The sequence below is a fragment of the Hippopotamus amphibius genome, chromosome X (assembly GCF_030028045.1).
Source record: "Hippopotamus amphibius kiboko isolate mHipAmp2 chromosome X, mHipAmp2.hap2, whole genome shotgun sequence".
NCBI lineage: Eukaryota > Metazoa > Chordata > Mammalia > Artiodactyla > Hippopotamidae > Hippopotamus > Hippopotamus amphibius.
The window spans coordinates 118,074,609-118,102,516 of record NC_080203.1 but is presented as its reverse complement, the minus strand read 5'-3'; the positions used below and the strand labels follow the sequence as shown (position 1 = coordinate 118,102,516).

The 27,908-nt window shown below is 38.5% G+C and overlaps 1 protein-coding gene and 1 pseudogene across 4 annotated transcripts in view; one reads left to right on the top strand and one right to left on the bottom strand.

The window, feature by feature from the left end:
• Window positions 1-1,130: 1,130 nt before the first annotated feature.
• Window positions 1,131-27,908, top strand: part of MBTPS2 (membrane bound transcription factor peptidase, site 2) — a 42,968-nt gene continuing 16,190 nt past the window's right edge. For 2 of the 4 annotated variants that reach the window (XM_057717919.1, XM_057717920.1), the window contains exons 1-7: window positions 1,131-1,326; window positions 4,028-4,176; window positions 6,286-6,511; window positions 15,687-15,790; window positions 17,465-17,592; window positions 24,673-24,791; window positions 25,707-25,887. In XM_057717919.1, the coding sequence (XP_057573902.1) occupies window positions 1,252-1,326; window positions 4,028-4,176; window positions 6,286-6,511; window positions 15,687-15,790; window positions 17,465-17,592; window positions 24,673-24,791; window positions 25,707-25,887 (982 nt within the window). In that variant the 5' untranslated portion in view covers window positions 1,131-1,251. Of the gene's footprint in view, window positions 1,327-4,027; window positions 4,177-6,285; window positions 6,512-15,686; window positions 15,791-17,464; window positions 17,593-19,569; window positions 22,884-24,672; window positions 24,792-25,706; window positions 25,888-27,908 lie in introns of those variants that run through there. The other 2 variants (XM_057717918.1, XM_057717921.1) reach the window with 2 other exon arrangements.
• Window positions 10,019-11,303, bottom strand: LOC130841686 (heterogeneous nuclear ribonucleoprotein A1-like; annotated as a pseudogene).

Sequence of the window (27,908 nt, the reverse complement as noted above, 5' to 3'; positions counted from 1 at the left end):
TGAGGCAAATCAGTAACAGTATGTCATACAGGTTTGTAGTATTACACTATATTTTTACTTTGGAGGAGGCTGAGGGTGCATTTTTATTTGGAATACTTGTTCTTAAGCTAGTATTACGTTCTCAATATTTCAGTATTACTATTGCTAATAATGCTTTTCCAGAAAAGTCAAAACAAATAACTTTTAAAAGACCTGGGCATTAAGAAAATGCAAAAAACAAACAAACAAAAAACCTCCATAAAGACTAGTTTTCCTTCAGTGGTTCTCAATCTTGGCTGCACAATGGAATGACCTGAGTTTAAAAAATACTGATGCTTGGGACCCATTCTGAGATTCTGATTCAATTGGCCTAAGCTACAGAACGGGCATCGGGAATTTTTAAAGCCCCCTGGTGATCCTAATGTTACAGCCAAGGTTAAGAACCACTGCTCCAGGTCAACATATAATCAGGTACACGTCAACATAAAAATATGTACAGATGTTCAGAACTTTTTTTTTAATGTAGCACCAATCTCAAATTTTATAATGTAAGAGGCTGAGAAAAGAACCTAAAGCTCAAAAATATCATTTTGAACGAAATAAGCTGGACACAAATGAGTACTTATCGTATGACTATTTACACAAAGATTTAAAAATTAGAAAAGGGGGGGATGGGAAGCGAACGAAGAAAATTCCTGAGATGGAAATATTCTCTATTTTGATTAGGGTACACAAATATATAGTTATCAAAACTCATCGAAATAGTTGAGATTTGTATTATGTTTTCGCTATATGTAAATTATGCTTCAATAAAAAGAACGAATAAACGTAATTAACCTAAATCTGGATACCTACGACAGAGTCTGAGTGACGGAGACGATTATTCTTTCGGATGACCCCAAACCCTCACTAGATTAAAAGGAACCGCAAACCCCAGACCAGAACCGGAGAGAATGGAGAGCAGACAGCAGGGAGGGCCAAAGCCTAAGAAATCTCTAGAGGGCCAGCAGCCGCAGTCCAGCTGATGCTTAGACGGCGGCGCCTGAGTGTCTCGAGAAAATAAGCCCCCGCGCCCTTTTCCGGTGCGCACACGGCCGTCCGTGTGTCCCACCGGAAGGATCCGGAAGGGAACGACGCCACCACGAGAAAGGAGCCCGCGGCAGCTTGGTTCCTGCGCCGATGCTGGGGCTGTAGGCGCCGCGAGGTCGGCTGGTTGCGGCTCACAGGGAGGACGCCGGCGCTCGCCTTCCCTCCGCTGCCCCCGCCGCTGCCATGATTCCGGTATCGCTGGTGGTGGTGGTGGTGGGCGGCTGGACTGCCGTCTACCTGACCGACTTGGTGTTGAAGGTGAGGGCCTCGGGCCTAAGGCCCAAGCCCGCGGTGTCCAGGGCTGGGGCGCAAGGCCCGAGGCCTTTTCTCTTCCCTTGCCTTGTGCCTCCCGGGCTGCAAGCCGTGCGGCGGGTACCCACGTGCGGCCTTTCGCGTGGCGCCCGGTCCCATGGAGTAAATAAAGCACGGCTGGCCTCGGGAGGGGTGTGGCGGCCTGCGCAGCTGCCACAGTCGCATTGCGGGTCTCTGCAGGCCCCGCAGCTTTCGGGTCCTGCCCGGGAGGCGTCAAAAGTGGGCTCGGGAGGGCCGGGGCCCTGCCAAATCCCATAGCATTGCACCTGGGAGGAAATAAAATGTCCGCCTGGGAAAGACATTGTTTGCCTTTAAGGCCACTACCCTCCAGAGACTCTGGTACTGGAATGAATCTAAATCAAGTTGTGATTTACATCAGTGGTCTCAAACTTTAAGGTGCATACTATCATCTGGGGTACTGGTTAAAATGCACATTCTGATTCAGCAGGTCTGGGGCGGGGGCCTGAGATTATGCAGTTCTTTCCAGTTCCGTAGTGTTACCAATGCTGCTAGACCACAGACCATACTTCAATGTAGCAAGGATTTAGATAACTAGTTTCTGACTACTCAAATTCTAATTTGTATCTTAGACGCCGTTTCTTCACACTAACCCCCCTTAATACCCCCCCCCCCCACACACACACACAAACCCTGGGTGCACGGTCCATTCTTAAGTTATTTGGGTAGCAGATATTATGAACAATTGTCTAACCACATGCTTCAAGCAGCCTTTCGGAATTGCATATTGGGGATGAGGGTTTTGTATGCATGGAATAAAATCATGTAAATTCTCAAATATTTAATGAAAATTCCAATTATGACTAGTAAAACCATGTTATGAATACTGTTTTAAATAGAATACTGTAGTTTAGTGTTGTGTGTTTTAGGTTTAACAGTAAAATGAAATGATACTTAATGCTGCTTTGTTGCATTTAAACTTGCAAAGTGAGGAGATTATACAGTGGAATCCTTAGAGCTAGGGCTGGGCTCTGCCACTTTCTAGCGTCGAGACCTTGGGCAAATTACTGTCTGTTCCTCCATTTCTTCATCTTTAAAATAGGTGTAATAATTGTAAAGATCTCCTGAGATTATAGAGAAGATTACGTTAATTCATCCACATAGAGCCTTGCTACTTAACCTGGGATTCAAGAACCAGCAGCACTTGCATCATGTGGGAGCTTGTCAGAAATGTAGAATCTCAGGCCTCATTCCTGACCTACAGAATCAGAATCTGCATCTTCATAAGATCCCCACGTGGTTCCTCTGCGCATACTTGGCACAGTGTTTAGCATGTCATAAGCAGTACATGCCACTGCTTATTTAAACAGTGATTTTGTTGTTTGGAAAAAAAGCATATATGACATATGTGACAAAAATCCAAAATAAAAAGATCTTTTCAAACCTCTGTAGTCTCTGGTCCAGTGTATAAGGTGATCAGGATGTCGCTTTAATTTCAGTAACAGCCCCTAACTCCCTAAGAGAGCACTATTCCTTGAGCAAAACACCTAACTTTCATTCGGAGTATCTGCCTGGGAAATGGAGAGACCTCAGGTTTTAGGAACCTGCACCTTCAGCTTCTCTGCTTCTAATTTGGTCTGCTGTTCCGTCCTTGGTTTGTCTAGAATTTCCTCAGTAGACACTTAGAGGGGTGTGTCACTCTCCTTTTCCAAGTCCTAGAAGACAAGCAGGTTTAAAAACTTCACCTGAAGATTGAGAGCAGAGAACATTATGGATCCAAAGGCAAACAGATAGACAGGTCATTTTTATGACTGTGAGAGGGCTGAAATATCCTTCTAGATAAATTTCTCAAATGGATTGGCATCTATATGACAAAATACTTACCATACTTACTGTAACAGGTAACAGGTCAGTGTCAGTATATAAAACAGCCTTATGTTGTCCAAAATCTTACATTACTCAAGGACTTCAGATTTTCCTAAAGATAAAATTGTTAGGCTGCATGTAAGCAAGCAGCTATCTCCCCAACCCTGAAGAATGTTAAGAAGTTACTGAGACCAAGATGGCCATAGATAAGTTTTGTACTTTTACATGATCACATTGAGCCTAATTTCTTAGGGTTGTTGCTCAGAAGAGGATAGAAAGCACTGATTCCAAGTAACCCATCCCCTCTGTTGGATTGGCTGGGGGTCTTTTTAAATTATAACACAAGACCTCTTTCTGTGGTAACAAGGCTTCCATACCTGTGCTGTCCAGTATGGTAGCCACTAACTACATGTGGCCATCTAGCATTTGAAATAGGTCTAGTCCAAATTGAGATATTTTGAGTTAAAATACATTTAAATTAGACTCTGTTTCTGTTTGCCTTTTGAAATTCAGCTACTAGAAAATTTAAAATTACATATGTGGCTTGCACTTGTAGCTCACGTTATATGTCTATTGGACAACACTGTTCTAAGCAAAGGTCAGCAAACTTTTTGCCCATGGGCCATAATTTTCCAGGCCCTGACCTCAGCAGACCAGCTAGTCCAAGACTGTTACTTTAATATCCTGAAGAATAAACATAAAGCTTTAAAATTATGAACATTTGATTAGTTAGTATTGCTTTCCTACAGAAAACACTTTTTTCTTAAATCTTATAAATTGTTCTTCAAAATTGAGTGATGTGGAACTTTTCTTTCTCTCTTAGTCATCTGTGTATTTTAAGCATTCTTATGAAGACTGGCTGGAAAACAACGGATTGAGCATCTCCCCTTTTCACATAAGATGGCAGACTGCTGTTTTCAATCGTGCCTTTTACAGTTGGGGACGGCGGAAAGCAAGGATGCTTTACCAGTGGTATTCATTTTCTCTTTTTTTTTTTGTTTAAATTAGTCATTGTGATCATGAGAAATACTTGTTAAGTGAACTGTTTCCATCGTTTTCAATTTACTGAGTTTTAAAATGTTGACAATATAAAAACTTTCTGGCTTTATACAAATTTATGGGGTTGCATCATTGTGCTTTTGTATACATTCAAAATCGAGGTTCTGTGTCTTGGTCTGGATGGTGGATACATGGGTGCATATATGTAAAAATTCAATGAGCTGTACGCTTCAGACTTATGCACTTTACTGTGTAAGTTATACACCAATAAAAAGGCAGAAAGCATATGGAGCGTTTTCCACTAGGAAAATAATCGTGGAGAATTCTCTCCCCCATCATCACACATAGAAACGAGGGTCTTGGGACTTCCCTCATGGTGCAGTGGTTAAGAATCTGCCTGCCAATGCAGGGGACACAGGTTCAATCCCTGGTCTGGGAATATCCCACATGCTACAGAGCAGCTAAGCCCATGTGCCACAACTACTGAGCCTGTGTTTTAGGGCCCACGAGCCACAACTGCTGAGCCTGATTGCTGCAACTACTGAAGCCCACGTGCCTAGAGCCTGTGTTCTGCAACAAGAGAAGCCACCACAGTGAGAAGCGCACTGCAACAAAAGAGTAGCCCCCGCTCGCCACAGCTAGAGAAAGCCTGCACACAGCAATGAAGACCCAACACAGCCAATAAATAAATAAATAAGTAAATCTTAGAAAGAAAGAAAGAGAAAAAAAGAAAGGAAAGAAAGAAAGAAACAAGGGTCCTGAGAGTCATAGGGCTCCCAAAAGTTTGCAGGCTTTCCTCTATACTTCTTCTGTGATACCCATCCAGGGCAAGGATATTTAAAATATTTATCATCTATAAAAGCATACACACAAACCAATCAAACAAATGGCCAGCCAGATTGCAGCAGCAGGGTCCTGGAGCCCTCTGCCTGTGCCAGGCATATCCCTTTAATTTAAAATATTTTTTAAATAATAGTTTATAGTGTTTATGGTTAGGGGGTTTACAATGATCTCTGGGACACCCTACAGACTGACAGTTTTTGTAGTTGACAGACTTTCTACTATGGGAGTAGGGGGCCTTTGTCTAAATTCCTTTTCCCTAAAAATTTAGCTCCAACTGGAATAGAGCTAAATATAAACAATCAGGTCATCAAAAAGCAGAAAATTCTGCAGCAAATCAAAGCAAACAAAATAGAAACAAAGATAAGAGCAGAAATCAGTGAAAGAAAGTATGCAGTAGAGAAAATCAGCGAAGCCCAAAGTTGGTTCTTTGAAAAGATTAATAAAATTAATAAACCCCTACCATGACTGATCAAGAAAAAAAGAAAACAACTAAAAATCAGAATGGAAAGAAGGAACATTACTATAGATTCTGAGACTTTATTTATTTTTTGGCTGCACCATGCAGCTTATAGGATTTTAGTTCCCTAACCAGAGATTGAACCCAGGCCCTTGGCAATGAGAGCACGGAATGAGACTCATTTTGAAAAATGAAACTATTTTGAACAGTTCTATATCTGTAAATTTGACAATTTGGATGAAATGGACAAGTTCCTTGAAAAACACAACTTATCAAAAAGTTAGAAAATGTAATAGATTATTCCCAACTATAGAGGAGTGACTTGTAATTATTAAAACAGTAGAAGAAAGAAACTCTTGTTAAGTTTTACCATGTTAATATTTAAGCTCAATACAAAGTTCGACTAAAATAAAATGCAAACAATAGAATCAGTAGATGAAAAAGAATGGATGTCTATAATGTCAAAAGAGCTTTCATAACTACATGAGAACAAGATCGAAACAATGCTAGGTAAATGAGCAAAAAAATATGAGAGGAAACAAACTGCTTATTGGGAACAGCATTCGCCTCTTCAGTTATGAGAGGATTATAAATTAGAAGTGCTTAAAGAGGCTAGTGCCCGTGCTTCAGTCAAGTATCTGAACTTCAGGTAGGAAAAAGAAGCAGAGTCACTGAAATTTTTAGACATTGTTTTGAAGCTATGAAATGTGGCTGGTTGATGAATTTTTTAGTCCATGGGTTGTGAGGAATTGTACATTTATGTAATTTTTTCTTCTTGACAGGTTCAATTTTGGAATGGTGTTTGGTGTAATTGCCATGTTCAGCTCTTTTTTTCTTCTGGGGAAAACACTGATGCAGACTTTAGGCCAAATGATGGCTGACTCTCCCTCTTATTCTTCCTCCTCTTCTTCCTCTTCCTCTTCTTCCTCCTCTTCCTCTTCTTCCTCTTCTTCTTCCTCCTCTTCATCCTCTTCCTCACTTCACAACGAACAGGTGCTACAAGTTGTGGTAAGTGCCTTCTCATTGCTTTAAGTAGCTTTGTTGAAATAGATATATTTCTTCTGGATAGCATGATTCCTATCCATAATATAAATATGAAAATAAATGAAAAGTCTCACAATTTCTCAAATTACTTGCTGAAACAAAATCATTAGTAAGAGTATAGCAAAGTATTGTTGCAATATGGAGGAGGAGGAGGAGGAGTAATAGAACAAATGGACCACCAAGACTGTCAACAATTACACGAGTATTCGATTTAATTCATGTTGTCTTTTTTTTTTCACTGCAAGGCTTTTTTTTTTTAATTGAAGTATAGTTGCTGTGCAATATTATATAAGTTGCAGGTGTACCATATAGTGATTTGCAATTTTTTAAAGTTATACTCCATTTATAGTTATTATAAAATATTGGCTATATTCCCTGTGTTGTAAAATATATCCTTGTAGCTTGTTTTGTACCTAACCGTTGGTAATTCATGTTGTCTTCTTGAGGTGTTGCATAATTGTTACCGTCAAGGAATAAGCATACTGACTTAAGATCTCTATAATGTAGAAATAAATTGCATCTTAATCCTATGCAAAGTGTTCCCCTTTCTTCATCATGGCTTTCAGACTCTAAGCAATAAATCCTTTTAATTAAAGGTAAAAGACCTTTTGATATGATCACTATGTTTTCTTGATATGAAGAATAATGTGCTAAGTTGTATTCCTTTGACTGTAAGCTACTTAAAATAATTCCCACTTTAAAGCACATGTGTAGACCTATACCTTATCAATTCATGTTTCCAGAGTTTGAAAGGGTGCTTTACCACTGACTTTTATTTTAAATGTTTTACATTAATAGTTTCTGTTTCCATAGAGTCATGGATGTTATGTTTTTAATCATGTTCTTATTAATGAAATAGACTGAGTTGGTGACTTTTTTTAATTGAAGAATAGTTGATTTACAATATTGTGTTAGTTGCAGGTGTACAGCATAGTGATTCAATATTTTTGCAGATTAAATTTCATTATAGTTTATTACAAGATAATGGGTATAATTCCCTGTGCTGTACAGTATATCCTTGTTACTTATCTATTTTATATATAGTAGTTTGTTAATACCCCTAATTTGTCCCTCCCCCCTTCCTTTCCCCTTTGGTAACTACAGGTTTGTTTTCTATATCTGTGAGGCTATTTCTGTTTTGCATATACATTCATTTGTATTATTTTTTAGGTTCCACATATAAGTGATATATGGTATTTGTCTATTTCTGTCTTATTTCACTAAGCATAATATTCTGTAGGTCCATCCACATTGCTGCAGATGGCAGTATTTCATTCTTTTATATGGCTGAGTAATATTCCAGTGTATATCTATAAACACATCTTTTTTTTTCCTTTTTTAAAAAATTTGTTTACTTATTTTTACCAAAGAATAATACCAATTTGACATAAATTTTTTTAATCCCCCCCCATAAACACATCTTCTTAATCCCTTCATCTGATGGGCACTTGGGTTGTTTCTGTCTTGGCTATTGTAAATAGTGCTGCCATGAACATTAGAGTGCATGTACCTTTTTGAATTAGTGTTTTTGTTTTTTTCAGATATATACCCAGGAATGGGATTGCTGGATCATATGGTACTCCTATTTTTAGCTTTCTAAGGAACCTCCATACTGTTTTCCATAGTGCCTGCACCAATTTACATTCCTGCCAGCAGTGTACAAGGGATCCCATTTCTCCACATCCTCACCAACATTTATTATTTGTAGACTTCTTGATAATAGCCATTCTGACAGGTGTGCCGTAATACCTCATTGTAGTTTTGATTTGCATTTCTCTAATAATTAGTGGTGTTGAGCATTTTTTCCTGTGCCTGTTAGCCATCTGTATGTCTTCTTTGGAAAAATGTCTATTCAGGAGTGATATATATTTTTTAACTTATCTCTTTGTGGCCTCTACTGGCTGGGTCACTATGGGAAGATGACAAGTCATTTGTAGCAAAAAATAATCTGTCCTATGGTAATAGCTCTTTCTTAGAGGTTAAAAGGATTCAGGTGGGTGAGGCCTCAGATGAGATGATTTATTTCTTCAAATGTTTTCTGAGTGTATTCTGCCTACTAGCCTTGTGCTTAGTCCTGCTTATATAGGGAACAGAATTCAATCCTAGCTCCTACAGAGCTTTTAGTCTAGAGGGAGAGCTGCTGTGGTTTCTACAGTTGGACAGAGTGCAAAATGCTGCAGGAACAAAGACAAGGTATGCTGAGGTGTGCCTGGCACTGGGAAGAGAGTAGAAGAGAAGGGAAGGGTGAGGGGAGTCCACATAGCCTGGGAAAGGAAGATGGTAGTTGAGCATGCCAGTAAAGAGGGAACCATAAAACATAGAAGGGCAGAGGGAATAATAATACTAACAATAAAACCTAGTTAATATGCAGTGCTTCCCATGTGAGGTTTTTTGTGCCTGTTTTATTCTTACAGCAATCTAGAGGTAAATATTGTTATTATCCCTGATTCACAGATGAGTAGACCAAGGCACAGAGCTGTTAAGTCACTCGCCTGTGGTCACAGCTAGTAAATGGTGGGTCCAGCACTCACCTGCCACTGACCTCAGAGCCTATGCACACTATGCTCTATTTCCTTAAGAAAGACCAATAATTCCTCAAGGAACTATAAAGTAACTTTGACCTGTATCTAAGAGGTTATATGGTGGAAGTTATATGGTGTAGGAGATAAGATGGGAGACATAGGTAGGGTCTGGGTTATGAAGGGCCATTTTAAGAAGTTTTGATTTTATCTGTAGATGCAAAATGGACTGGAGTAAGGTTTCACCGAAGATGGGGAGTCCATTTAAGAGGGCATTTGGAATAAGTCATGTTAAAAGCTATAAAGATCTAAATTAGTGGTAAGAAGAAGGAAGGGGCTGGATTCAAGGGATCTTTTGGAGTAGAGTTCTTGGACTTCAGTGATTAATTGAACATGAGGCTGGAGGGAGAAGAAAGAGTTGAGGATGACTCTCAGGCTGCACGATTGGTCACTGTTTGCCAAGAAAGAGGATAGAAGAGAAAGAAGCAGGCCTGAAGGAAATATGATCACTGGCCTGTCTGCCTGCTAGGATTAGAATAGCAAAAGTGTTTCCTTTTGCTTTTTGGTTTTATTTTAGCTTAACAAGTTTTTTATTTTTTTATTTTTTAAAAAGACATTTATTCAGCGTCATAATCAGACTATTACATTTAGCAATTAACAGCATGGGTACAAAAAAATCTACATTAAAACCCTTCATTGGAATGCTTTACACTTTCTACAGAATAGAAACTAAAATAACCTGTTACACAATTAGTCACAATACAGTCCTCAAGGTTTTTTTTTTTTTTTTTTTGCGCATACACACGAGTATTGTTTAAAACATGTCTTCTTTGTAGCAGCTAGGCCCTGCCCCCACTGTGCTTGGCTGAGTTCCCAAATCTGTCGTAACCTGTAGCTTCCCTGTCACTTCTCTGGCTCTCCTCTCCTGCTAAGCTTTGTTTCCTGGCACAAATTAAAACCTTCTGCCACTGCCATACCTACTGCTGCTGCTGGAACTGCCACAGCCACCTTGGTTTCATGGTTTGGCAAAATATCGGCCTCAACCACCATGGGGGCCAGGCCTTCTACCTTCAAAGTTTCCTCCTTTCGTGGGTCCAAATTTTGAAGATTGATTGTTGTGATTACCAAAATCATTGTAGCTTCTGCCCCCTCCAGAATTGCTTCCCTCATTACCAAATCCATTATAGCCATCCACATTGCCACCATATGCACCACAGCTGCCACCAAAGCCACTGAAGTTTCCTCCACGACCAAAGTTGTCATTCCCACCAAAACCACCTTTGTGACCACCACTAGTTTCCAGAGCCACTTTGATCTCTTTGGCTGGATGAGGCACTAGCCATCTCTTGCTTAGATAGGGCTTTCCTTACTTCACAGTTGTGGCCATTCAGTGTGGTATTTTTTAAAATTAATTAATTAATTAATTGGCTGTGTTGGGTCTGTTGCTGCACGTGGGCTTTCTCTAGTTGCAGCAAGCTAGGGCTCTTCTTCATTGCGGTGCTTAGGCTTCTCGTTGTGGTGGCTTATCTTGTTGTGGAGCACGGGCTCTAGGTGCCTGGGCTTCAGTAGTTGCGGCACGTGGCTCAGTAGTTGTGGCTCATGGGCTCTAGAGCTCAGGCTCAGTAGTTGTGGCACACGGGCTTCACTGTTCCACGGCATGTGGGATCTTCCCGGCCCAGGGATCAAACCCGTGTCCCCTGCATTGGCAGGAGGATTCTTAACCACTGTGCCACCATTGAAGTCCGACAGTGTGGTATTTCTGAATGACAACCTTGCCTACGGAGTCATGGTCATCAAAGGTTACAAAAGCAAAGCCTCTCTTTTTGCCACTGCCTCAGTCAGTCACTTTTTCTCCGCCATACTATTTGAAATAATATCTTAGGTGATGTTCTTCAATGTCTTCTTTAATGCCACCAACAAAAATGTTTTTCATAGTTAAGTGGGTACCAGGTCTTTGAGAATCTTCTCTTGAGATGGCCTTCTTTGGTTCCACAACTCTTCCATCCCGTTGACTTGCATTCATGGCCGCATCCACCTCCTCCACAGTGGCATATGTGACAAACCCAAAGCCTCTGGAGCGCTTGGTGTTTGGATCCCTAATTACCACACAATCTGTGAGTGTTCCCCATGACTGAAAATTGTTCCTCAGACTCTCAGCGGTGATTTTCAAAGCTCAAACCTCTGATGAAGAGCTTCCACAGCTGTTCGGGCTCTTTGGGAGACTCTGACGTAGACATGACGTTGGGGGCTGGGGGTGGAGGAGACTTTAACGATGCTTAGCAGCATCCACGAACAGAAAGAAAGCTAACAGGTTTTTAAAATTTTTTATTTGATAAATTTGACATGTTAGAATTTGCAAATTTAAGGTGTACAGTGAGTTATTTTGATACATTTATATATTGTAATGTGATTGCCATTGGAGCTGTATTTGTCACATATCATTATAGTATTATTGATTATATTCTTTATACTGTGCATTAGATCTCTGTGGCTTATTTACTACTTGTTACAAGTTTGTACCCTTAAACACCGTTACTCATATCCTCCCCATCCCCTGGTAACCACCATTTTACTCTCTTGTTTTTTAATAGATTTGACTTTTTTAGATTCCATATATAAGTGATATCGTACAGTACTTGTATTTCTCTGTCTGACTTATCTCGCTTAGTATCATGTGCTCAAGGTCTATCCACGTTGTTGCAAATGGTTGGATATCTTCCTTTCTCATAGCTGAATAATATTCCATTGTGTATGTATATGTACCACGTCATTTTTATCCGTTCATCTGTTGGTGATCATTTGGGTTGTTTCCATAATCTTGGCTATTGTGAATAATGTTGTGATAAACAGAGATATGCATATATCTCATTGAAGTATTTTCATTTCCTTTGGGTATATACCCAGAAGTGGAATTGATGGATCATATCTTAGATCTATTTTTAACTTTTTGAGGAACCTCCATATTGTTTTCCTTGGTGGTTGGACTAATTTATATTTCTGCCAACAGTGTGTAAGGGTTCCCTTTCCACCACATCCTTGCCAGCACCTGTGTTGTCTCTTTTCTTCTTGATGATAGACACTCTAACAAGTGTGAAGTGGTATCTCATTATGGTTTTGATTGGCATGTCCCTGATGATTAGTGATGTTGAGCATCTTTTCATGTGCCTTTTGGCCATTTTGATGTCTCTTTGGAACTACTAAATAGTAGTTCTGCCCATTTTTTAATCAGATTGTTGGGGGGTGGGGGTTGTTTGTTGTGTTAGTTCTTTACATATTTTGGATATTAATGCTTTATCCAGTATATGGTTCACAAAAATCTTCTCCCGTTCTGTGGGCTGCCATTGATTGTTTCTTTTGCTATGCAGAAGCTTTTGAGTTTGATGTAATCCCATTTGTTGATTTTTGCTTTTGTTTGTGCTTTTGGCATCATCTCCAAAAAAGTCATTGCCTGAATGGCAAAGTGTTATTTAGGGAGGAAATTATTTCTTCTGTTTACTTTTCAGCTTATTCATAGAGCTGACAAAATATTGACTCTGTTAGGAGAACCATGCTTTGGAACCATTAAGAAGTCAGCTGCGGAGGGGAGTCAAGGAAGGGAGGGAATACGGGGATATGTGTATAAAAACAGTTGATTGAACTTGGTGTACCCCCCAAAAAATAATAAATAAATAAATAAAATTAAAAGAAAAAAAAAAAAAAAAAGAAGTCAGCTGCCCTCTGTATATCTACCCGGCATGTTTTTGGTTAAGTTTGTTGTATCTCCTGACTTTGATATGAGCTCTTGTAGCTTAGAGGACATACTTTCTGTTTTACTCTATAATTCCCTACAGCCTCATTCAGTATTAATTCCAAAAAACCTGGCAGTCTGTGTTATTGAGAGATCAGTATTCTGGTACATCTAATACCCTATGTGATCATGGCCGAGACAGATGGGCAGTCGAGTAATGTTGCCAGCAAATAAGACGTACCATCTGTTGGTATAGTCACGTGTTCAAATCCTTACCTTATTTCATTATTACGTCATTGAAATAATAAAGAGAAGGAATCAATATCCTATTGTATCAAGCCTACTGATTTATTTAAAATAAAGGTAAGATAACCTGGGTACTTTGTGATATAGAGAAATGTATGAGAATTCATCCTAAGTACATAAATTTATAGAGGAATCAGAGAAAAGGAAACTACAGGTCTGAACAGACAGATGCCTGACAACATGGGAATGGAGCAGATGTGTAGAAAAAGGTACACTGATGTTCTTGAAAAGAGTTGCTTAGTAGGGTCTGAGTAAAGAGAACTTCGGATAGTGAGCATCATAAATATCCTCTGACCATTTACTTCCACATCTGGGACTGTAGGTTAAGGAAACATTTCCAAACTATAGAAAAATTAGTATTCATCAAGCTCTTTATCCTAACATTTATTATTATGAAGAACTGGAAACAATCACAATAAATAATTGAGGAATGGTTAAATTATGTGATTGTCATTCAATGAAATATTATAAATACGTTAAAAATGATGACTGTGAAAGCTAGTTTCATAACTAGAGAAAGGACTCTTGGAATCAATGAGTTTAGAAAGCAATCCAAGCAGCATGGTTTGAATCTCCTCTTCAGTTACTACAAAAGGCTTAAAAGTGAAATTCCTTTGTTATACAGAGAAATAAATTGCAATTGAATTAAAACTAAAACACGAAATCATAAAAGACCTTGAAAGAAAAAAAAACAGGTTTCTGTTTATAGGAACACAGAATGAGAAAGACATGCATAAGACTAATGGCAGAAACCATGAATATTGATAGATTTGACTACCTAAAATTTTTTATATATCAGAAAACCAAAAGCAAAATAAAATTGAGGCAAAAAAACTTGGGAACACATCTGTGATAAGTATCACAGAGAACTGATAATTGATACTTTAAGTAATCTTACAGACAATAAGAAAAACATGAACACTCTAAGGAGAAAAAAATTGACAAGTCAGGAGTAGGCTACTCACACAGATCTATCAGTGGTCAAAAAGTAGGGGGAATGTTCAGTTTAATAATCATCAGAGAAATAGAAATCAAACAATGGGATGCTTTTTATTCCTTTCAAGTTGCAGATTTGAATAAAATGAGCTTACCCAAGGTTATGAAAGGGTCTGCTTTTGGAGAGCAGTCTGATATATATCAAAGGGCTCTAAATTTTGTGTATAATTACCCTCTCTGTTAGGCATAATGTTAAACAGTGGACAAGGATTCTCTCTGTAATCCTCAGAATTACCCTTTTATGTAAATGTGGTTATTTCCATTTTGATGATGAGGAAATTGAAGTGCTGGAAGAGTAAACCAAACTTCCTCAAGGTCCCTTAGCTAGTTATGATGGAGCCAGAACGTCAAACCCACGTGATATGTCCCCAGAGCCTGAACCAACTGTGCTTGTCTCACAATTTATCCCCCCCAAATATTTGTGTATATTGTCCAAATATGTTTATCACAGCATTTTATAAGAGCAGAAACCTTTAAAACAATTTAAATGCCCAACAATCTAGTCCATGAAATACAATGCAGCTATTGAAAATCATGCTGAACCAGAAAATACTCATGGGAAAATGTTTGTGATACTATTAAGTGAAAGGAGCAGATTTGAGTATAATTTTTTAAAATATGTGTACATGAAAAGATTAGAAGGACGTGCATTAAAACACTGAGAATGGTTTTTTAAAATAATAACTAATAAAAGAAAGACAAACTTTCCTCCAGAAGGATACCTTTAGAGTCCCACTGCCTGGATTGTGAGAAATAGAACTTGGGAACGATTATTTATCTTACAGGAAGATTCTTGGGTATCTAAAAAAAATTTTACCCTGCAGCCCTTACAATAGCAAACTTAAGTGCATAACAGTCAGGAGCACGTGATTGCAAGACTTCTTCATGGGTCCTTAACATGTCTGTTCCGAATGCCTTACTTCCTGCATTAAATTTCAATTTTAGTATAATATTTATGTATCACACTTTGATACTATTTTTCTGACCAATGTACTAGACAAACTGATGGAATAGAAGAAATGAAGGGCATGGTGCTCCCACACCAATAAAGCACTTTATTACACTGCCTTTAATGATCAACTCTCATATAACTTGATAATACTAAAATGAAAGTCATTGAAGGGGGGTGGGAACATCCTGTATTACTCACATAAGTACTTGGAACCTTGCAATAACACTTTAGCGGAAGGACTGGGAATTGTAACAAGAATTCCCAAATTGGGCTTCCAGCCCTTGAGGGTGGATCAGCTGCTGACTCCTTCATTGCCACTCTGCCTTCCCTGGCCCTTTGCCAGGCTCCCCAATTCTTTCCCGTGGTAAAGACTTCAGGAAGCTAACATTGCAACTTTTTAACCTGGTGTTTCCTATTCTCTTTAGATTGGTGTTGTGCTTAGTTCAAAAACTGCCTAGTTCAAAAGAACTGACGGGTGTTTTTATTTTTATTATGATAGAAATGGAGAAGTGGACCATCGGTATTCATATTACTTTTAGCTTACCGAACATTGAGTTTGGAAGTTTAAGTTTTAATACAGAGTGAACATCGTGGTCTCTTGGTGCCCAAGTGTGTATTTATCATTGTGTCTGTGAACAGGTTCCTGGCATAAATTTACCCGTCAACCAACTGACCTATTTCTTCGCTGCAGTCCTCATTAGTGGTGTTGTACATGAAATTGGACATGGGATAGCAGCTATTAGGTAATGATATTCACCTCTCTCTATTCCATGCAAAGAAGCTTTTCATTTAGGAGGATTTATTACTAAAATCTGCTACATTTGAAACTTTTTCTTTCTGTGGATACTGCCCAGTGCATATCCACCATTATTATTTTAAGGTATCTTCTCTTTTGCAGAGATTAATATATTGATGAATATGCTCAGTTAACTATGTGAACATCTGTAATCTGGGTCTTTCTATCCTTTGTCCTTTGCCAGCATGATTATATCCTCATGGTGCTTCACTATTTTCATCCAGTCCTGAAACCTAATCTTTCTATTCATCATTTGATCAGAATGATAGTCACTGCATTCAAAGCCCATCCACCTGCCTTCTTAGTGCTTCCTTTGGCTCATCATCTGAAATACTTTCCTGCTTCTACTCAGGGCCTCTGCTGGCTACAGCAAGAACCCAGAAAGCTCTGGGTTTGTTAACAAATATCACAGCCTATCTAGAAAACCAAGTGGAAGAAGATAAGGGAGGATGAGACCCAAGACTTGCTTTCAAGTATCATGCCCTGTTCTTGTCTTGACTATCCAAATGTATCATTGTAATTATACCTGAGCATTTTAAAGTCTCCTAAATGTGTAAAATCATGCTGGGGGAGAGAGTGAGTTACAACTCCCCTTCACTCCCACATAATGAACACACATAATGATGGGAATATGTTTCATCCTTTGGGGGTGTGGACCAGATAAAAGGTTTTAGAGAAGATTTAATCACTTCTTATTACTTTCCAGTTGCTTATGAACAAGAGTCTATTGACTGGCAATAAACCCTCATCTTGACAGAGCATATACTGTTACACAGGTGTGCCATGTAGTGGTTTAAGTGGGCGGCTACTTTTTTTTTCTCTTTCATCTTTGCTTCCACTTTTTAACTTTGCAGCTTTTAGGGTTTTACATAGAAAAGCACTGTTATTACAGCTTAATAAGTTATAATATGTTTGTGAAGTAGTTTGGGTAATGTTTTATAAAATCCCCATTGCCAAAACAAAGTGAATTTTACAGTCATCTTATATATTTAATGCTAGGTGACAGCACAATATATTTAGATGATGCTTTTTTTTACAGTAGCTGTATGGTCTTATGAGGCTTTTAAATGTAATTCCATTTTTAGAGAGTAAAATGAAAAAACAGTTCTCTTGAGGACAGTGAGCATTATGCCTTTTTAAGTGTAGTACTTATTTTAACATTAATTCCATAGCAATACACTTAGATAAACCTCCATCTTTATAATAGTTAAGAAATATATTTAGAGAATTTACTTGAATTCTGTCTTCTACTAACTCCTTCCCTGAAAATAATTCAGAGTAAACCATAAAATTATTTTTCATTTAGTTTCTCATAGAAATAGTAACTATTTATATATGTGACTAATTTTAAGTTACTTGCTCAGCATATTGGTTTCTAAAAATTTTGAAGTTTTAAGTCTACTTCAGAATGCTCTGTTTTACAAAATGCAATTTCACTGATAACTTAATCTGTATGCTATTATTATGATTTTATATATATATCATATATAATTTTTGACTGTCCAGAGAGACTTGTATTTTAAGCAAGAATTTGAATTAGTTGGAAATTTTAAGATTACATACATCAATCTGAAAAATGCAATACTAGTAGTAAATTTCTTTTTCTTATGTGATTTCTTAGGGAACAAGTTCGATTTAATGGCTTTGGGATTTTTCTCTTCATTATTTATCCTGGAGCATTTGTTGATCTGTTCACCACTCATTTGCAACTTATATCACCAGTCCAGCAGCTAAGGATATTTTGTGCAGGTAAAAGACTTAAATTTCTTTATTCATCTGTGTGTTATTAGTGGTTTTATGGAAAGTACTCACATCACAAATGAAAACATCTCACCTTTTGGTTGATAAATTCAGTTTATAAGACTCTCAGTCAAAAGTAGTAGAGCAAAATAATTTACGTTACAGTTTTTTCATTTTTTAACATGAATTATTTTTAAAAGATTGAAAGTAAAATGAGCAGAACATATAAAAATATGACTAAAGCACTAAATTAGGTATAGGAGGTCACTTAATAATCATAAGGAGTATAATCCACAATGAAAATGTAATCCTGAGTCTTAATGAATAAAGTAACAAATCATCAAAACAAAAAGTACAAGGAAAAAACAGAAATGTAATAAAGGAGGCTTATCTCATATCTCAACACACAGCAGATAAGTATGAAAAAGTCTAAATCATCAAAGCTCTAATTAGTAAGGTAAAAATCAATAGTTATGTCAAACCCTATATAGTGACAATTTCAAGTGCCCATGAAACTTATAAAAATTGGCCAATTTAATTCAAAACCATAATGGCAGTATGTTTAAAAATGATAATAAAATAATGTGTAAGGTTTTGCTAAAAGGAAAAATCACTGCCTCAGGCAATTATTATGAAATAAAAAATGAAAATAAATGTTAAGCAGTGAACTGAAAAAGTGAGAAAAGAGCTATAAAATAGTTAAGAAATGATGTAATTAGTATGGATATAGGCAAAAAACAATAAATTAGGAAAAAATAGAACTTAAATTCAAGAGTTCTTTGAAGAACAAAAAAAGATTAAACAATGGGAGAAAGCATTTATAGACAGAATTAGCAGTCAGACTGGGGAATGACAACTGACAGAGAAATTTTAAACAATTATAAAAGGGTTCTTTGTTCATCTCTGCAAAAAAGTTTCACAAACCTGGATAATTATTTTTTTAATAGCCTAAATTAAGCCCAGCGGAGATAGAAAAAAAATTCTAAATCGGCTAATTACCATGGGAGAAATTAAGAAAGTTAAAGCATGGTCCTGAAAGTTTCATAGTAGAATTCTTTCAGATCTTAAGGGAAAAGATTTTTCTTTTCAATTCCAATTTAGTATAAACTTTCCAGGTCGCATAGAGTAGGAAACTAACAATTTTTTAAAAGTCAGTGTAACACTGATACATCTTGTAAAGCACAAAAAAAATTCTTTAGACAGTTGATGTGTCTAAACAGTGCAAGGACGGCTTAACATTAGGAAATCGTATTTGCATGTGGTAAACATTAATTACTCTTAAGGGGAAAATGTCCTCATCTCAGCAGATATTGAAATGGGTATTTAACAAAATTCAACATCCATTAATGGCTAAAAAGTAAAAATCTTTAGTAAAAGTACTGAATAAAAATAGCTGGTTACTTCCTAATGGCATAACACTTAGAAGCATTCCTGTTAAAGGACAAGACAAGCACTCTATCACTGATACTATTAAATGGTCTGTAAATGTGAGTCAGTGCAATTAAATAAGAAGAAAGGAAGCATAAATATTAGAAAGTAGTAGGCCTCCCCCCCCCCCCCCCCCGCATGCTATTATATACCTGGCAGGGGGCGGGGGGGACAGAAAAAATGAATGGAAATGAAATACAGAGAGATTGTGTAGAGTCTGGTTACCATATTCAAAAATTAACAGCTTGGCGCCCTGAGGGGAGAGGCGCGCAAGGGCGGGAGGGTTGGCGGGAGGGCTGGCGCATGCGCGAGCGCGTGAGCGTGGGCATGAGCATGGGAGTGCACTCAGCTGGGGCGCCCCAGCTTAGAAGCGCATGCGCAGGGTCCCCAAAGCGCATGCGCGAGGCGCACCCAGAAGCGCACGAGGCGCACCCAGAAGCCCCCGCGGCTTCCACGCCCCTCTGCCACAACCGCCCACACCGTCTTCTGGAGTGAGCGGTTTTCTCTCACAGCCTTTTTTTTCCGCGGCCTTCTGGTCATCCGTTCGCTGCCCAGTAGCCGGAGCCTCTGAAGAGCCCTCAGCCATGGCCTCAAACGACAGCTTCTACATCGCCACAGAAAACCCGGAGTTGGGTCCAGATATATTTGAGCTGCACCAGATCCATTTGGAGACTGTCTCTGGGGAGACTCTCTCTCTGGAGGCCATGGCGATAGAGCCGATCCAGGAGTATGAGGGCATCAGCGACAGCTGGATCCACAGTGGCCACCACCATCTGCCTGTGATCGGGCTGCAACCCCTCATCACCAGCGACCCGAACCAAGAGGGCAACGACCAGGAAATGATTATGGTGCAGATGCAGGAGGAGGTGGTGGGCTACGACGAGTCCGAAGACCTGCCGGTCGGCAACCTAGAAAACCAGGTGGTCCTCCCAGTCAATGAAGACGACTCCTTCCAGCAGACCCTGGCTTCCCTGTCACCCTCCACGTCCTCCTCGTCCTACAGCCACAGCAAGGAGCGCAACGGCCATGGTAAGCAGCCCAGCGATAAGAAGAGTTACACCGATGGCGACGCCAGGGAGGGAAGCAGCTCCGAGGTGGGCAGCAGGAAGTGGGAGCAGAAGCAGGTGCACATCGAAACCCTGGAGGGTGAGTTCTCCGTCACTATGTGGTCCAAGAGCGATAAGAAAGAGCATGAGACTGGACACACTGAGAATTCAGCTCCTGATTATTCAGAGTACATGAGGGGGAAGAAACTGCCTCCTGAAGGAATTCCTGGCTTTGACCTCTCAGATCCGAAACAACTGGCAGAATTAACTAGAATGAAGCCCAAGAAAAGCAAAGAAGAGGCTCCGCGAACCGTAGCTTGCGCTCACAAAGGCTGTGTGAAGATGTTCAGGGATAACTCTGCTATGAGAAAACATCTCCATACCCATGGTCCCAGAGTCCACGTATGTGCAGAATGTGGCAGAGCTTTTATTGAGAATTCAAAGCTGAAACGGCATCAACTGGTGCATACTGGAGAGAAGCCCTATCAGTGCACCTTCGAAGGCTGTGGGAAACGCTTTTCCCTGGATTTCAACTTGCGTACCCATGTGCGAATCCATACCGGAGACAGGCCCTACATGTGCCCCTTCAGTTATTGTAACAGGAAGTTTGCTCAGTCAACTAACCTGAAATCTCATATCTTAACACATGCTAAAAATAAAAATAAGCAGTAAAAAGGAGGGAAGACCCTTCTCAGGCTCAGAAAACCTCTTCCAAGAGGTTTTAGAAATAAATAAGCTTCTCTTTTGTACACTGTTTCTAGAAGGGAATTTTTTTAGTGATTGTAACACATCTAAGGGTCAGGTTTTGATAAATTAGTAAGAATAAAATTTAAAAGTTTTTTAAGGTAATTCTTTATGTAAGATAACATTGTTAAGATGTTCTATTTTGTTCTGTAATACCATTTGAAAAACATGATGTTTTTGTAATGTTTGGTCCCAAAAGGAAGATAATTCATGAACCTCACATCAAAAGACTGTTCTTTATACAACTGCTAAAAGTGGGACTTCTTTTCACGTTCTTTTAAATATGAAGGTCACCTATTGTTTATAAGTTTTTAAAGTTCTGTATTTTCTAAATGTTCATGTTTATACTTTTAAGAATATATTTAGTAGTTCTATGTATGATTTTTCTGGAAGTAGATAATTTTGCTTGCAGATTTTCTTTAAAAGAAGAAACAGTTACATGCATATATAAAGTATTTTCGTGTTTAAAAAAATTATATAGGTTTAGTTTGGCATCTTAATTTCGGTTGTATTCTTTAACGTTAACACATTTTGCATAACTATCTTTTAGCTGCATTGAGTTATATAGTACTGAATATTGGATGGAATGTAGTAGTCGATTTAAACCTGTTTTAGTCTTTTTATTTTCCCCTCAAATACTGCCAGGTGCTGACTTTTAGTGACATTTCTTTGCCTGTTCAGTTAGGGAGTGGTGCTCAGTTGTGGAATATGTTGTGCATGTATTGACTTTTTAACACTTGGTACGTACATCCCTTGTAATAGAAAAAGCAAAAAATAAAGTACCTGTTCTAAAGAAAGAAAAAAAGTTGCCTGTGTAAATATTGTACCTAGAAAATAGAGAAAACGGGGAGAGTGCTACTGGCATCTAGTGGGTGGAGGCCAGGGATGCTGCTAAACATCTTCTAGTGCATAAGACAATCCACCACAACAAAGAATTATCTGGCCCAAAATGCCAGTAGTGTCATTGTTGAGAAACCCTGCTCTAGGGAAAGTAAAAATTATAACAAAAATTCATTTGGTATACTTGAAAGCAAATCAGTAATGAACGAGAGGTTGTTGAAGTAAAGGTACCTACATTGCAACTTAGCCATTATGGGCAAATCTGGAATCTAGCAGGGTGGTCTGGTACCAGCTGCATCCCTGACAAGAGATAGGAGGCTTCCCAGAAAGTCAAAGAAGCAGTGCTGCAGTGTGCCCCTCTGACTGTTGCTTGGATGAGAAAAGCCAGGGTTGTATGGTGGTGTCATCCTGATAAGGGAGAGGTAGAGGGCAAGCATTTAGACAGTCCTGGAGGACTAATCCATCCTGAGGAATTGAAAGGAAAGTTGAATTTAGCACATGGCAATAGTGGCAAATCTAATCAGTGGGGATGGATTATTTTGTGAAATTGTTTTGGAACTAGCAACAGGGTGGGGTGGTATAGCTGTATTCCTGATTAGTTTCACTAGAGTAAATTCAAGTGGGTCAAAGAATTAGAGGGTTTTGTTTCTTAATTTTGTTTTTTAAATGATGCTAGGGACTTCCCTGGCAGTCCAGTGGTTAAAATTCCAGGCTTCCACTGCAGGGGGCACGGGTTTGATCCCTGGTTGGGGAATTAAGATCCCACATGCCATGGTGCGGCAAGGCCAAAAATTAAAAAAAAAAAAAAAAATGATGCTATGAGAGCAATACAAGAAAACATAGGCAAGTGTCTTCTGTAATCTTGAGCTGGGAAAGGCTTAATGCAGAGGAACCATTTGAGCACACCAAAATTTAAAATGTCTGCATAGGCAAAACTATAAACCAAGCCAAACAAACTGGGGGAAGTGATTATAATGCCTCATACAGAAGACCACATTCCTCAATATGTGTATTACAAATAATAATATACATAGAAATTAGTTAAAAAAAAAACAACCCAGTCAAAAAATGTAAACTGATAATGGGTAGAAGTAAGCAATTCTCAGACAAAAATACAAATAGCCATTTTTTAGCTCACTCATATTTAAAGAAATAGAAATCAAGACAAGATTTTACTTTTCACCTAGCAGATGGCAGTATAAAATTATGATAGCATCTGGTGTTGTTTAGAGGGTGTGAAACATGCCAATTATGAGAATATAATGCAAACTTGTTGGAGGTCAATTTTAATGCATGTATTTTTTGACCCAACAATTCCATTTCTATGTAATTTTCTATACCCTCAGAGGTGCATTCTTAATTAGATGCATAACAATATGAGCAAAGCTGTTTGTTGCAGCATTGTATGAAAAAGTTAAGACAGCATAAGTGATCGTTTCTAGGGAACCTTAAAAATAAGTCAAAATGGTTTTTTTGAAATGGATTACTCTGCAGTGAATATAAGGAATGGGTTAGATATGAATGTGCAGATAAGGAAAAAAATATATATAAAAGAAAGAGCAAAATATGGATTCTGATAAATAGCTCGATGCCATTTGTGTTTTTAAAAGACCTTTCTGTGTGTAGAACAGAAAAGATTGTTTACCCAATATGTCTTGGACTAGAGGAACATCTTACAGTATGGATATGGTACATGGAACATGTGTTAGCTAGATATCTGGCTGCTTGTAATAGCTAAAAATAACAGTGACTTAAACACTCATAAAACATTGCAGATGTTAAGTAGTTCAGTGCTGATATGATAATTCCATGATTTGGGGGGTTCAGGCTCTTTCTGTCTTAGCTCTAGTATTCCCAACATGCAGCTTCTATGTCATGGACTCAGATTTAGCTCCATCATAGCTACACTCCAGCCAGTAAGACAATCCCCATCACTTCCAGTTGCATCCTTTCACCGAAACACAATCATATGGCCATACTCAGCCTCATGAGAGTTTAGGAGATGTCTTTACATTACGTTTCTATCATTAAGGAACACTAGTTCTCAACCACTGGTGCTATCACCCTCCTGGGAATATTTGGAATGTGTGGGGTGAGGTGCATTGTTTGGTTGTCTCAGTGACTGGAGAACACTAATGACGTTCAGAGGATAGAGTCAGGAATGCTATATATCCTGTATTGTATGGGACAAGACCTGCACAACTAAGAATCACACTGCTCAGAGAGCTGGTAGTGCTTTCACCCTGCCCCATGAGAAAAACTGCACTAGAGGGGAAGGACCAGTACAGAAGGGGGGTGTTATCTAGTGATATGGTAGTGAATGTTTAACATCTAGCCCTGGAGGAGAGGGTAGAGAACTCCTATATGTATCATTTGCTGGTTTCTGTGATATAAATACTCCCACCATGGCCAATTTCAAGGTGCCAACTTGAAGTTCCTGAAGGAGGAGTTGGTTAAAGCGGCCCAGTCAGCTGTGGCAAGCTGGTAAGAGCAGGCTCCAGCACACCACTGAGTTTACCTAACCATCTCTACAGAGATGGCAGAGATAATTATAGTCTTGATGTAAGATACATACCCCACTTCATCAAGAATGTTTTTTTACTTCATCATAACTTTTGATAGCTCTGAAGTACCTTTCAAAGATCACAAGTATGTTTAAATTAATATGTATGTGTTTTCTGAGAAGATGGTATAGGAGGTAGAAGATATTCTATTCATTATACACACACACCTTTACATATATAATAGAGGTATATGTAATAGAATATAGATTCTAATAGTGTTAAATCATATTAGCATGTGGTCTTCCTAGTGTTGTATTAACATGCTCATTTTAGATTTCAGTATCTGAAATGGAAGAAGCCTCTAACTGAACACCTGTCTTCTGTACTAATAAATCTATCTGCCTCACAGCTTCTTCTGGTTACTTTGCTAATTTATCAGAATGCATAGGTGTTATGAAGTACAACTACCTGGAATGATATCATCCCTGCCCCTGGTTGAGCTTATTCCTTTTTTTCCTTCTTTTCAGGTATCTGGCATAATTTCGTCCTTGCACTCCTGGGTATTTTAGCTCTTGTTCTCCTCCCTGTAATTCTCTTGCCATTTTACTACACTGGAGTCGGGGTGCTTATCACTGAAGTTGCTGAGGTAAATAATAGATTACTTGGGGTATTCTTTCACCAGATTTTGTGATGTTAACACTTAGCATTTTACGTCAGGAACTTTTATTCAAATTCTTCTTATATAGAGAATGCTCAGTTTCTCCTGAAGAAATTACTGTAATCCTTTCAGATCCCTTCAAATCAAAGAAATAGTTTTGTGAAACACATTGGCTCTTTTAAAATACTGAATATCGTTTCTGTTCTGAGTTATAAGGATAGTATCAAGATTTTCTACCTGTAGTTTGTTAAGTGCATCATTTACTTTTACTGTTTATTTTTATAACTCTGCTTTTGAGTCAAATATCTTACTCCTAAGCAGTAACAAAGATGGAACCTAGGCTAGGCAGCCAGAACATTTCGTGGGAGTTTAATGTCTTCAACTCTGTATTTCACTCCCTTAGACTACTATGATGGTATCATAGTACTATCAAGTCTTCTCTTCACACTTTGGGACGAGGAAAATTACCTTTGTGAGCAACTGCCTCACATACTCATGTATTCATTGTGCTAACGGTATTGTTTGCATATTTGGGACTGTGTTTAGATAAGTCTTATAATTTTATCCATTGACGATGTAGGAAAATGAAGGCATTCTGATGACTACTTTCACAAAAAATTTTAATTAGCAGTTTGGGAAAAACTGTATCATTTTACTCTTAACTGTTGGCAAGTGGGGTTTGGTTTTCATTTGTGAAAAATTCAAAATCTTAAGTGACTATAATTGTTGGGTTTTATTTTGTTAATTTTCTAGGACTATACATCTTGGATTCAAAGCTGAATTATTTTCTACGTTATTCAAAATATTCTGCTTAATTAAGTCAGTGTCTTTAACTGTTATTTTCTCAGATTATCATAGTTTGTCTTCACACATTATCTGATTTGATTCTGCCCTCTTCCCTAGGATTCACCTGCCATTGGACCTAGAGGCCTTTTTGTGGGAGACCTTGTCACCCATCTACAAGATTGTCCTGTTACTAACGTACAAGACTGGAATGAATGTCTAGATACCATCGCCTATGAGCCTCAAATTGGTTACTGTATAAGTGCATCAACTTTACAGCAGTTAAGCTTCCCAGTTAGAGGTGTGTATATTTCCTTAGTATAATATAATGCTTCAAGCAGCAGTACTTGCCATTTGCTAATTCTTCGATCATGTCTGTATTTATTTTGTCCTAACTTTAAAACAAATCTTCACTGAAGTAATAATAGGTCTAAACTAGTAAACATTTTTCTTGGTATGTTAGATACTAATATGTATGTTTTGTTTATTATATATTGTTGAACTTGTAACTAATTTCATATTTGATTTTTAGAACTCTAGTATCTAATTTCTTTCAGCATTTAAAAAACACTTGTAAGTCAGCATTCAAGTTCAAACATAACCAATTAACTAAATTCCAGTAATTAAATACCCTTGTGCTGTATGGATGGAGGCATGTCCAAAGCTATTTGGGGTAGGGTTTTTTTGTGTGCCAGTCATCTAGAGGAAGTCACCTTGGTGTCTGAAAATACCCCCTGAAGTCGTATCTGTTGTTCTGTTTAGTAGGTGTTGGTGTGAAGCAAGTTTATTCTCAGAGGCTGCCAAATTTATTTTTAGCTCTTCCAGCTCTGAAAAATCAGTCTCCCAACTCTTATTACAAAATCATGGGGACCCAAAGTATTGAAAGTGTTCGAAAGCACAAAGTACGCTCACAGACTACATCTTTAAGTCAAGAAATGTCTGGATACTTGTCCACATTTACTAGGGTTAAGAAATATGATCAAGAATTACTTTATTAAAGTACTGTGTGCAACAGTGATAAAGTAGTAAGAACTGATTTAAAAATTTTTTTCAAATGTAATCTTACATGTATAACCAATTTTTAAGAACTTTTTTTATTGTAAAAATTTCTCAAACATACATAAATGTCAAGAGATATAGGGAATTCCCTGGCAGTCCAGTGGTTAAGACTCCGTGCTTTCACTGCCCGAGGTCACGGGTTCAATCCCTGGTTGGGGAACTAAGATTCCACAAGTCACGCATCATGGCCAAATAAAAAAAGAGAGAGAGAGTAGTACAAATGAAACTTCATGCATCCTTCTCCTAGCTTCAGCAATTATCAACATTTTGCCAGTTTTTTCATCCAGCCTGTCCACTCTTGAGGGAAGTATTTTAAAGCACATCCCAGGTATCCTGTCACTTCATCCAGAAACTTCAGCATATCTGTAATAGATAATGACCTTTTAAACATGACCACAGTACTGTTATCACACCCAACAAAATTAGCAATAATTCCTAATATCTAGTTGGTATTCACTGTTCCCTGGTTTTTTTTATTAATAGTTGGTTTTAGTTGGATGGTATGTCTTTTAAGTCTTTTTAAAGTTGTAACAATTCCCCCTGACTTTTTTTTTTTTGATATCATTTGTTAAAGAAACTGAGTCATTTGTTTTGTCAAATGCCGAAGTCCAGCTCCGGCGGGTCCAGGAGTACCCAAGGGATGAGTGGCGTTGGCGCAAGGAAGAGACGGGGAGGCCTGTGTCAGCTATGCAGGATCTCTCCTTATTGTCAGAGCTTTGTGTGTTTATATAGTAAACATATCTCAGAAAAAATCTTTTATGGCAGAGCATATCTTCCCTCAGCATCTACCAGTTTCTTTCTTTCATCAGGTTTGGCTTGCAAACCTTGTGACTCTGAGGTAAACATATGTAAATAACTTCTTAACCTTATATCTAAGCAAACTATAGCCCTTAGCACCCATACCTATGCCTAATGTCTACGTCTATACTTATGCCTGCTGCAATCATGAGCATTACAAAAAGAGCCACCCCTCCCTTTTCTCCAGCATTTAGTAGCCTGAGGTGCCCGCCTTTTCCACCAAGGAGTGGTGGGAGGGGACCTGGTGGGGCAGAATGTGTCAGAGAATGTGTCAAACCCTGGTTCTTTCCTGGGGACATAGAAACAGGGAGGGGAAGTGGGTGGTAAGCATAGTATTACAAAGAAACAAAGAACAGAATGTAAAATGGGTGGAGATAGTCTGGGGCCTGTCCTTGCAGAGCCGTAGCCTTGCTATCCTCCTGCTCCGAAATGCCCTTCCAAGGAGTTCTCACCTTGCGGTCCTCC